Source organism: Arctopsyche grandis, chromosome 12 (genome assembly GCF_051622035.1).
Source record: "Arctopsyche grandis isolate Sample6627 chromosome 12, ASM5162203v2, whole genome shotgun sequence".
NCBI classification, from domain to species: Eukaryota; Metazoa; Arthropoda; class Insecta; order Trichoptera; family Hydropsychidae; genus Arctopsyche; species Arctopsyche grandis.
The window spans coordinates 1,117,496-1,130,636 of record NC_135366.1 but is presented as its reverse complement, the minus strand read 5'-3'; the positions used below and the strand labels follow the sequence as shown (position 1 = coordinate 1,130,636).

Genomic DNA, 13,141 nt, shown 5'->3' with positions numbered 1-13,141 from the left:
GTACATGTAATATTCAGGTGTCATTCTATTGAGCTTTTTTTTTCATCAGAAATAATCAACCCATACGCTTGTATATGTATATATACATATATTTATGTAAATAAATAAAGCATTTCTAATTATACTATGAAAATTTAAATGATATTTAAAAAATATGCTTATTTTATTCTACACATTTGAAATATTTTATATAGTGAGAGCCTCATATGAGGCCACCAAACCTTCTTAAACATCATATTATTCAAAATACAATATTTTACATGTAAGACGTGTAAATAATAACAATAATAATAATAATAACTTTTTTATTCCGGACGATAGGGAGAATAATGTAATCCCCATCGTCCATATAAATAATATATAGATAATAAATACAATAGTATAGAATAATAATAAAAAATAAAATATATAAATAATAATAATAATAGGAAGAATAATTAATTAATTAATCAATCAATCAAATAAGAAGGTCGCGATTTTCAAGTTAAATATTCCTACAATGGGGTGATAGCCTCATATGAGACCATCACCGTTCTGATATATTCAATATGTTATTATTAGACACCGGATAGTCACAGTGTTATCCATTGTTCCATTGTTGTAAATCCTTTGTAAAAAAGGTTCGGAAAACGTTTAACAATGCATTTACAACCTTTGAACAATACGCGGCACCTTCTGGGTCCGGTGACTAGTTATTATATTAACACTCGGGTGAATTAAAAAAAAATCACACATGTTTATAAAAAAATCGAATTTGAAAACACTACTTTTCATTTTATGTATAATTATTTTTTGTCCACATTAAAAAAAGACCCAGTACTTTATCACATTTACAATTATATAATAAAATATGTAGATAGGGTAATAAATTGTATGTAATCAAAATTTATCATTTTACCACACTAATTAACTATGTAGATAGTAATTTTTATTACATCTCTTAGGTGATAAAGCGTAGTTTGCCGTTAATTGAATACTTCAAGCAATTATTGAACTTGTGATTGAAAATTATCCACGTGCAATAAAGTTCTATCTCGCATCTGAAAGGTCATTAGCTCAAACATTCCGTAGATAAATCACACGCTTGCACCCATACTCAAAATCAACACCGGCCATTGTGAATCCTTACGTTACAAAACAAACACACGTGCGCTCTCGCACATTGACATTGAAATGACTCAGTTTGTATGAAAGAGCGAATAAACAATCGACTTTGGCATATACCCAAGTACCTCCACCTCACGAGTAACATGTCTGTCTACGTTTAGGTCTGGTGCTCTCTCGCCAGTGCAGCATGAGCGGGCGAGAGGGGCGGCCGCTGCTGCCGGCTCTGCTCCCATCACCTGGACCACTTCTGTTTCTGCTGCTTCTGCCACTTCTCCTACCTGCAGGACCTGCCAGGGCCAGGGCCAACCCCAAGAGATTCGGAGACCGCTTGGAACCGAGGCTACCACCACGCCAACACCAACCCTCGACCACCCAGCCAACACCACCAGAACCTGACCCAACCACCCCATCTCACACCGAAGCGCACCGATTAGAAATGAGCACAGACTACTTCGTAGTGCCTGAAAAGATGATACCTCAACCACCCCCAGCTCAACCTTCATCCACCGAAATATACATAGAGGACGCCATAGTAGAAACGGAAACGTCTCCAACCATCGTCAACACTACAACAATCCCTCAAACGCCTACAGCAGGACTCAGAAAGGAACCGTGGGCACTGCCCCTACTCATCCTTTCTTCGCTGGTTATGCTTTCCGTCGCTTCTTTTGAGGCGTTTGTTCTGTGTAAGGTTTGGAGGACGGCACCCGGACGCAGACATCTCTTCTTGGGCCAGATGCTCCTGCTTGGTTTATTCGCCTGTGCTGCTCAAGGTGCTCTCATGACTGCTACTCCTACTGTGGCTGCTTGTGCTGCTGTTCGGTTCGGTGCTGGTCTGTCTCTAGCGCTGGTTTTCGCCTCGTTGCTGGTTAAATGTGTGTTTTTGGCTAGCTTGGAAGGCGGTGTGTACTTGCCGGCTCCATATCAAGCTTTGCTGCTCTTCTTCGCAGTGTTGACTCAGGCTGTGATCGGTGCTCAGTGGTTGGGAGCATCTCCACCGCGAGCTCTGCCAGCTACTCCTCCCCTGCCTGAAAGATGTAGAGCTCCTTTCGTCGATCTGCTGTTAAGTTTGTCGTATGCTGCTTGTCTGGCAGCGGCTGCTGCTGCTTTGGCAGTGAGGGCTCGGGGGAGAGAAAGAGAAGCGAGTCATATCGCTTGGGCTTGCGGAGGTGGAGCTCTTTTAGCTGGTGCTGGAGCTGGAGCAGCTCTTTTAGCCTCTCCCAGGCATAGAGATGGTTGTTTGGGATTTGGGCTTGCTCTGGCGTCGGCTGCTATCTTCATAGTTATGTTTGCGCCCAAAGGAAGACAGCTCGCTGCTTTTGGCCGTGAGGCTCGTGCCGACAGAGAAGAGAGGTTGAGCTCTCTGAGCAGAGCTGCTTCTGCCTATTCGCCGTCGTTCTTCCACTTCAAGCCTGTCAAGTATGGAGTTGTGGGACCAGCTCCTGCTGCATCTCCTCCCACGACTACTCCAGCAGGTGCCAACACTTGGAAAAGACCAGCACCTCCTTCACCTCCCGGTAAGCACTCTTCCAATATACGTTGGAGCAAAACCTTTATTTTTAAATATATTAAGTTTGTCACATGAATTTCATAGCTTTTTAATGAGAGCATAGTACTGTCGAGTCATAGCAAACGTGAGCACCAATGCTATGTATTTTTAACTCTGAAATTGATTAACCACTCAAGTATTGATTGATTCACTGTATGTAGGTATATCGAATTGAAGTGTGGTTTTAATGATTTAATTTGCTTGTAAGAGTATTTCAGACATTTAAAAAGTTTTGAAATTTATGTGCATCATTTCAACTTCACTCCGTATATAATTCAATTTAATTGAAAGGATGATTTATACCACTTGTTTTACTACATCTATAGAAAGTATTCAATTGAATGCTTTAATGGCTATAATTAATTTATTGTATGATAATCCTTTTTACTAACTGAATACATATAAATACATAATATAATCTTTCAGCTTAAATCTTCACCTGTTTAAATTTCAAAATATCCTTTCGAGACGGAATATATGTATATATTACGGGTACATCTACCGGTTGAATATATGTATTATATGTAGGTGCCTGTAACCGATAAGACTATTTCGAATCGGTTGTACCGGTTCGTATGGTAGTTTATAATCGCGGATGTTGACGCTCGGTTATCAGACCGTGCGATATTGTCAATTTACCAGTAACTGCTTTCGCATTAAGACCAACAGTTATTATTATATTATTATATATCAACTCACCTGAACATATACATATGTATATATGTACATATATAAAATGTAGATCCTAATTTCGGTGCCCAAAACATACTGAATCAAATTTAACAATTTGAGTCTAGACGCTAAGAAACAGGCATATTTATTTTGAAAGTCTCTTATACATATATGTATATCTAAAAAAAATAAATTCTGTTAATTTAGTCTACTTATATTTATATCATTTTTGGAAGTTGTTTTTCTATCATATGTATTTTGATTGCTGTGTGCGTTTTCTCTATTGTATATTTAGAAAGTGTTATACGTATTTACATACATACATTCAAATTTCATTATATTGAACTTCTAAGCTTCCAACTTCTTATTGAATTGTTTCGATATAACGTTAAATTAAAAAAAAAATCGTTATATCGAAAATTATACGTTATAGACCGTACGTTAAGTTGACAAAATTACACATTCAGTGTCGTCAGAATGAAAAAATGTCATTCAAAATGCTCTCAGACATTCTAGAAAGTCCTATTACTCCTATTAGGTTCTGAAAATATCCTAGAATCATCTAAAAAGTTCATAAACTATCTAGAGATGTTTTATAACCAAAAAATAAAGATAATTCTCGGCGAATAATCTTTTGGAGAATATTCTCGATTTACAACACTAGTTATATGTAATAGAATTTTTTAATATTAAATAATAAATCATTAATGAAAAATATTTTTCGAAAACCAATTGCAGCATTCATAATTAAAAATTTAACAATTTTTATTACATTATTACAAAAACAGATAAATAGGGTTTTCTTTGATATTTTTATTTTTATTTTTTAACGCTATTATTTTAGAATATACTACCTATCGAAAATTATATTGCGCACATATTTATTTCAAACGTATTCCTTTTTACAAGCCTCATCTCATTTAATGATTGAATTACTGAAATTTTGTCTGTATGTTAGATAAAAAAACGTTAAATATATTGCTTTCTTTATTCGACGTTTAATTTTCAACTTCTAATCTAACCAAACCGAACGTATAATTATGTTTTGCTGTACTTTCAATTTCGTTCATAGTTTTTCCTATGCGTTCATACATTTTGTGTAACGCATTGTCGACACTGACATGATTTTCAACACATTTTTTACACCTAAAGCTATTTTGCGATAGTGAAATAAATATTTTATTATAAAAAATAACAACACAGTCAAATTTCCATTGAGATTACCGAATTTTACCGAATCGACAGTTACCGCTTGTTACGCCTTGCTTGTTACACGAAAGATTGTATCACACCTGGAATTAATTCAAAGTTAATGAACGACGAGAGAAATCGACCAAATATTTTTATTCACAATGTAATTATCAATTTAAATATTGGATAAATATGCCTGTTATTAATTTACAGAAAAAAAACAATGAACTTATATACTTACAAACGTAATGTACAGTACGATAGTATGTAGGTACTTTGAGTACGTGGCATGTAATCGGTTATTTCTGATTGTAAACGCACGTTTGCGTTCAAAATCGCACATCTCAGTGTATGATGTGACCAACACGCAATTTTCTCCACCATTTATTTTTAAATTGTTTGACAAAATTATCAAAAAAAACCTTTTTTAACTTCGACTTCGACTTCGACTTTTACAGAACACATCATAGTAAATTAAATCATCCGATTTAAGAATCACTTCTGGTTGAATGATTTCATTGAAGATTTAATCATAATTTAACAAGGATATATAGATTAATATTATTTAGTAATATATAAATAATTTTTAAAAAATGTGTAATTAAAAAAATTATACATCAAGTTTTTCATATTACATATTTTTATTGAATGTTTCTAATTGGAAAATGTGCATATACAGAGAACTTGACCTTTGAGACTTGTTTTTGTTCAACAGTAATATTAGCCTGTTAAAATCTGACAATGCAATTTATAATACAATAGCTCAACCTGGAGATATTCGCACATTTCTAATAATAAATCATTATTTATTGGATAATTTTCAATTGAGCGACCTGTCAAGTGATAGCCTTGTATGTAATAAACGCTATATTATACCTATTATGACTATTAAACTTCCACGTCCGATGTTTCACCATAAATTTACCTGAAGCTGGACTATAATCTCACATGTATAAACCGGCTAATAGATCTGTCATGCAACGAAGACCATATAAGAAAACTTGAACGTTATTTTTTTCAATCCTTGACCAAAGGATGTCTTATTGTCTCTTTTTTTGATCGATCAGTCGGGAAAATGCGAGTTATTTCCCTTGAAGATAGACTGCAGTTCTTTTTATTTTAATTAAATATATATAATAATAAAATGAAGGTCTAGTTATTCTGGACGATGGAGAAGTTCTCGGAAAATACAACTCGTCGTACAAAGAGAGTGGGGAATGTAAATGAACCATTATATTAAACTTCCATTGTCTATTTCCTTATTAATATGCGTATATATATTGTGAGTCCAGTGTCGCTTGTAATCATCTTCACTATTTTTTTGGAAGTTTTATAATATACGTCTTCCGCTTTTTGTATGTAAAAACAACCCATGAGAACTTCCAAAGTGAAGAACAATGAAGCCGTTCATACAAGACCCGAAAACGTAGAAGTAAACCCATCAAACCGTGTCTAAAAATTAAGAAAAAAAAGCAAATAGTGCTTATCGTAATGTCAACCTTGCTTTATGAATTTTCACATTTTATTTTGTGGGTCGTTCGTGATTCCGTTTCGAAAATTTTCGCGTTCCATTTTTGCGACGTATCGAAACGCGAGATAACCGAACTTACGTCGCTGTTTTTTTTTATTATAATTTATTGCTTTGATGCATAGGTGATGTCAATCGTCGAGAAAAGCTTATTCAAAATGCCTGAATTGTTCATTCAAATAATTCTTTCATCACATTGCATTGTAAAAAACTTGCCTTGAAACTGCATGTCTATTAGGCATATTCATATGAATGTTTGTTTGTTTGGCCGCTCATCATCATATTCTTTCTCATCAATTAAATCATCATATTCTAATAATTTAGATCGCAGACTACAGAACTCTGTTAGAAAAGTTTCATTTTTATTTTATTTGAAATTTACACATGCCCCAGCGACGCCGGGCAATTCAGCTATGTACTATATTAAGATGAGATTTTGTTTGTCCCTATGCAAATCTACAGTTTTTTTTTAAACCATTATCTTAAAATACTGTATACTTACATATATCTCACAGTATTCCAACAAATACTAGAAATTTTTCTGAACTGTTTTTTTTTTATCAACTTTCACGAGCAATGCCTGTTAATTTGTCTAGTTTTTTTTTAAGTGTGATTCGACATTTTAATAAAAAAAAACTAGTGCTTTTCCTTTTCAGTTACAAAAAATCGTAGTTTTACAGAAACTTATCATTGAATAGCTTAAAGCTATTTGAAACGGTAAACTGCTGGAAAAAAGTTTTTTGAAATTTGATATGTTTTTATTTGATTTGTATGAACATTTCTTTTTTTTTTAACTTGAATTATAAAAAACATTTAAACTAAGTTAATGAATAACCTACATATTTCAGAACTGTTTTTTTTTTCGAGTAATTGACATTCGAGCAATTTCGAGCAATTAACCCAGAAACATTTGAAACATTGATCATTTTTACGTTGTAATACAAAACCTGATGTTTAAGCCTTACAGTTCACGTTATCATTTTATCTAATTAACAAGGATATAAAGAACATGTTATCGTGAGAAAGTATCGAAGTATTGCATTCCATTGCATATTTTTGACCGTGTGAAGATGCTCTTGCAACGCGACTTATCTTACACATTTATGTATGTAGATACTTTATGCGACACGTGTCGAACCAAAACCCCAAAAAATAACATCAAACTTGACCGTAGTATAAATTTACGACATATTTACGAAATAATTTAACGTTAACGTTAAAGTGACGTTAACATTAACGACTTTACGTATGCATCATATTATGTACCTGTGAAGAGAACAAGTCGCCGCGTATCAGTTTCAATTTTCAACATTACCAAAATATAATTACAGGGTCTCATCGCGGGGAGATAATTGTTTGTTTTTATCGACATATTGTGTTGTTTATCGCTAATTAATCATTTGGTGGAGTCGACTAACGACCCGTTCGTGACATAAGGTTTTTCTCTCGACGGCAGCCGAATTCTAAAGAAGTGAAGAAATGCTTTTGATATTCTCCGAACCGGGCTGTGTGCTCCTCTTTGTCCGAATCGAAAAACGAGAAATCGTATTGTATATATATATAATATATATGTATGTATGTAGGACTGGACAAGGTTGTCTTGTGCTTTTTGTTAACCGTCTGTCCGTCCGTCCGTCCTAACCTCTATCGATGGCCGAAAATTTGCAATTCATTTCGCAACCATTCCCGAAGCTTCATTTCTATTTTTATTTATATATTTTGTATAGTATAATAAGATTCCTGCGATTCTTTCTCCCTTGCTGATTGAATATTTCATGTCCTTAACGGTGTGTGAGGGTTATTTTCAATCGTTTCTTTCAAATGAAATAATGTGACTTTTTCCTTGAAGTATCTTCATATTTATGAAAGTGCCAGCTAATCAATTAAGTTTAATTTTTCATGGAAAAATCGCACGGCTAGAATTAAAAGGAAAAAATAATCACTGGAAAAGGATAAGAATGTTGTTTTCATATACATAAGCAATACAATTATACTTGAATTTTATTTCTTCGCAATTCTTTCAAAGGATTCTTAATACAAAAATATGTATTATTTTTTTCTTATGAATTTTCTTTGGTTCTTTAACTGCTTCAATAGATTTTTTTTTTATATTTTACATGAACGTCGTTCTGCAAAATGGATCCAACCTCACTTGAGTAATATTTTAATCATATTTTTGTTATGATACAGATTTTTCATTCCAAATTGACCCTTTTTCAATATCAATTTGAAATGAAAAACGGTCAATTTGGAATGAAAAACCTGTATTATACAAAACAAGACATGATTTGTATCCGTTTTTATAATTATAAGCTTCTATATTCCAATTCGCACTTTCGTCTGACAATATTTTGGTTTTGACTAAATTCTTCCGATTGTTTTGAAACTTTGCCATTTTTTTGCTTCATTTTTATCAACATACGTATTAGGACGATAAGTATACATATATGTATGTATATATGTACATACATATGTACGTATATTAAAACTTTAATTTTTTAAAAAAGATTGCGAGAATTTCTTTACATCTTCATTATTGAAAATTTAATTTCTTACTATTTTTGCTTTTTACATTCCTTTATAATATTGAGATTTTTTTCGCAAGCTTAAATGAAAAGACAACTCTATTTTTTATACAGAATCAAAATTGAATGTGTCAAATAATAGTCATGTTGAATTCATTCCCAAGCTCAGTTCTTGAAGCTTTCATCTTCAATTTCCATATTCACGCCTGAACGATTGCCATCGCATTGCTACACGGACAAAGCCTGAAAAACGACTCACCATTTGAATGCATCCATTTGTTACTTGAAAACGCATCGTGTGCAATTTGAATAGCGACTCGTTTGAGCCAAAAATGGCCAATAAATAATTTGTCTCGTCAGAGTCCATATACGGCTAACGTTGCAACAAACGCTTCACTAATTTCATACATTATACATGCCGTGGTATTAAAAACGTTAACTACATATCTTCGAGCCCTTCCTATTCTGTCGTATGCTTTTAATACCTGTAGTAATTTAAAATTATCCATAAATTGATATTCAAGGCGAATCGGTCGTTCAAACCGGTGCACTTTTATATTTGTTCGTATTTATAAAATCCTGCCATTCATCTTCAGGACGATATATGTATGTATTTGATTCTGAAAAGCATTGATAAGTTTTAAACTTCTTCATTGCGAAAATTTTTATCGATTCTTGTATCAATGTGATGAAAATAAAAAAAGTCAATTTAATAAACCGGAAGTGGGATTTATTCCTCTTAGAAAAGTCAAAAATGTTGTGGCCACAATTCTTTCCACACCCCTGAACGTATCAAGCTGAAAATTTATATTTGTATTCTTTATGTACTAACTTGGAGCTGATACGGTTTTGGTCAGAATTTGTAAACCGGAAGTAGTATTTTTTTTTTAAACAATATTTCATAATTTTATTTTGACCTTTTAAATTATTTTTATCTTCTTGATATTTAATGTGTATAATAATTATAGTGATTTTAAGTAACGAAAATTTCGAACTAAATCCGACAACCGGAAGTAGAACTTTTATCTTGTGTAAGTTTCCCTACAATTGTGCTCAATGTGTATCGAAAATGCTCTCATAACCGGTATGTGTGTATGTTTAATTATCGAATTTTATTTTGTGACCTTCTTATATTCCTCAAATACATACATAATATAGTCATGGGTTGGTCACATCCGAATTTTTTTCGGTATATCTAAATGAATTTTTATTTGACTATTATAGCACAACTATTGTTGTGTCCATTGATTTCAAAGGGTGGTTTCGGAAAGGAATTGATAAACGAATTAAAATAAAGTTATGTTTTAAAATATAAATATAATGTAAGGTAATTTAGCAAAATTTGATCAAAAGTCGATCCAACCCTTTTACCCGTTCCAAATGATGAATGAACGTGTGTGTCTTCGTGTATGTGTGTACGCTACTGCGCAGGACACTCAATATCAGGAGCACATGTCAGACACTCCACTCCCCCCACTTCCTCGCTTCCCCTCGTCTCCTCGACATGACTGGTCGACGCGTCCGCCACATACCCACAAACATACATACATACATTGCGTCCCTTTTAATATACATTACTATTATTATAGGTTGGCCTGCAATGCTACGATGGTTCAATCATTAAATTATAACATTGTCATCACAGTACTCCATCTCTGATTTTTATACAGCAATAATTGAATATTTTCTTTACAAAAAAATAAATGAAAAATAGTGTGTCACGATTCAAAGATGCTGCCGGTAATTTATACTTGTCAATTTACTGAGGTTAAACAATAGGCCATGTCTGCTGACCGAATATTATCGCTATACCCACTACGACGATATTGTACCGAAAAGATTACACGATAAACGTTATATCTATAAATCACGCGGGTTCACGGAAAAAATCGTGATGATCATCATTCGTCGGTTGTATAGGAATAAAAAATAGCCATAATGGACATCGATGTTTGTACACAAATTTTAAAGGTCGTGCACCCATGTCAAAAAACCAAATAAGGATTATATCTAATAGTTATCAAAAAAATGTATGTGTGCATAAGGTAATAATTTTCTATCAACTATAATACAGTGAATTTATGACTATGTATAATGTGAAACTCGTGTTTCGATGTATAGTGGACGTCAAGCGTGAGGCCGTGCAAGTCACTTGCAAAAGAGTGCAAGCTACTCTCAAAAGTTCGCATGCTCAAAATTATCCCATGCGATTCAAAGCACAAATACATAGAGCTAGACTTTAAGGAACCAAAGACCAAAGAAAGACTATTCGAGTCGGCTAGAGTGCACGTGTACATGTAAATATAAAATTAAGTACGAAAACACACTGAGTGGTACATACGTTGTACGTGGTTTTTTTTATATAATTTTAATCATGCAAAAAAAAGGCAGCACCCCTACCCATAGTTATTTATTTATTTATTATTTTTATAATAATAATAGCAATAATATGACCAGTGTGACCTGAAAGGTTGCCACCAAAGTGTCACACCAGTCTTACAGAACAATAAAATTACCAATCATTCATCTCAAGCCAGCAGTTTGGCTTAGTGGTAGCGTATATATTTAGCACCACTGAGGTTAAAGGTTCGAGTCCTCGCCATCTGCTGGTTAGATTTGGGGGTTTTGTGACTCCAAATCGATCGTTTCTCTATCAGAGTTTGCCAATTTTATCTGATCATTGCTGAAACGGTTCCTGAAAATTGGTATTAGATCTATTTCTGTTGTCACAAAATCTGCCTGTGTATAATTTGTAATAATTATGCAAAGTAATCTGAAATCTATATATATCTCTATAGACATCTATATAATTTCGTATTTATTATATGTACAAAAATTGTACACAAAAAAAATCTAAAAATAATCCATAGATGTCTCTATGATTATTATTTCTGATTAATTGTTATATGCTATATATTCTGATTATATATGTATTACTGTATTTCTGATTTCTGATTGTTTATGTATTCTGTATTTCGTTAACGTACACCTGTCGCATTGGAGCAAATCTGTAATGACGAGTGTATATTGATTTGTAACAATAAAAATAAAATAAAATAGAACCTCATTCAAACAGACTTGAATCTCATGATTCATGACACTAGCCAGCTCATCAACATGACAATTGAACAGGTCCAAATCTTCATCTATCACATTTAGGAACCGGAAAGCCTTTACAAGAGACTAGTTATTGAAAGCAGACGAAGGGTTGTCAATTCTTCCCTATAATACGCCAAAGAAATATTTGGAAATGACAATAATTCTTCTCGAAGATAGTGATTCAGAGCCTAGCATACCTTGTATAAAGGCAGTGGGAAATAAATGGGGGCTATATTTATATTTATATACATAGTACAGTCCCAAAAATCACCCCCTGGAGTGTTTTCGGTTATATTTTACACCGAAAACCCTTGCTTGACAGTGGTCGATAACGGATAACATATTTGAAGAAATGTAGGAGAAACTTGTTGATTGTATATGGATAAGCATACACGTGCCACCTCCCAAACATATACATTCTGCACGTGCAAGTACACCCGAATTCGGTTTGGGGAACACCCACTGTTTACGGTCACAGCGGGAAGCCAAGGACACGTGACGTTCCATACCACTCAGTGTGTTTTCGCCCAAATGTCTCGCCGGTATCCATCCCTGTCAACATGGTCGTGTAATATGAGTAAACTATGACATAAAGATAGGGAGAAATGCAACGAAAGTCATCAACGCTCTACAATGTTCAAAATCAAAAATGTCTGATTTTGGCAAATGACTAGAATGTGTACATATATTTGACATTTTGACATCCAAATACTGACCAAAAGCATGCAAGCTACTCTCAAAACCTCCGTGTGCGGTCATCAGGCCGACGGACTTTTGGCCGAATGGACATTAGGCAGATCGTTTATCAAAATTACTAAAAACTTACTGAAAATAGATACAATATATATTCAGAAATCCCTTCGACCTCACCTCATAAAAATTTCATATTTCTAATAAATTTAAGCTATTAAAATTTTCTTTCGGCCAAATGTCCGTCGGCCCAATGTCCGTTCGGCCAAGCGTCTGTCGGCTAAGTGTCCATTCGCCCAATAGTCTTGTCAACCAAAAGCTCACATGCTCAAAATCAACATATTGTTATATATTATTTTTATATATTGTTAACATATTGTTATATTTATTGACAATAAAGCTTTTGACAGTAGCTTGCATGCTTTTATTATAACCTAAAGCATGAAAGCTACTCTCAACAGGCCACTTCCGTTGCTCAATCACGAAAGCTCTTGGCAGTAGCTTGCTTGCTTTTAAAGAATATATATATACTGTTATATACTGTCAGGCATTTAAAAATCTATATATATAGGAAGTCCGCTGGGTAGTAGGGAGGATTGCAGGAGAGAGGGACAAATAAAAGCGATCTCAATTCAATCTTATACGTTTATTTGAGAACAATCGGTAATCGATGCGCGTACGCAACCGGTCGCGTCAAGGCGCGACGCTACTGTCGCCCGGACCAGGTTCGGGAGTACCAACCTTAACATTAATACATACAGTGCATAATACCAACTGTTC

The 13,141-nt window shown here is 33.9% G+C and overlaps 1 protein-coding gene across 2 annotated transcripts in view; it reads left to right on the top strand.

Moving 5' to 3' along the window:
- The window catches only part of LOC143920597 (uncharacterized), a 51,034-nt gene that overhangs the window by 30,188 nt on the left and 7,705 nt on the right, over positions 1-13,141 (top strand). For both annotated transcript variants that reach the window (XM_077443539.1, XM_077443540.1), the window contains one exon: positions 1,269-2,624. In XM_077443539.1, the coding sequence (XP_077299665.1) occupies positions 1,295-2,624 (1,330 nt within the window). In that variant the 5' untranslated portion in view covers positions 1,269-1,294. The remainder of the gene's footprint in view (positions 1-1,268; positions 2,625-13,141) is intronic.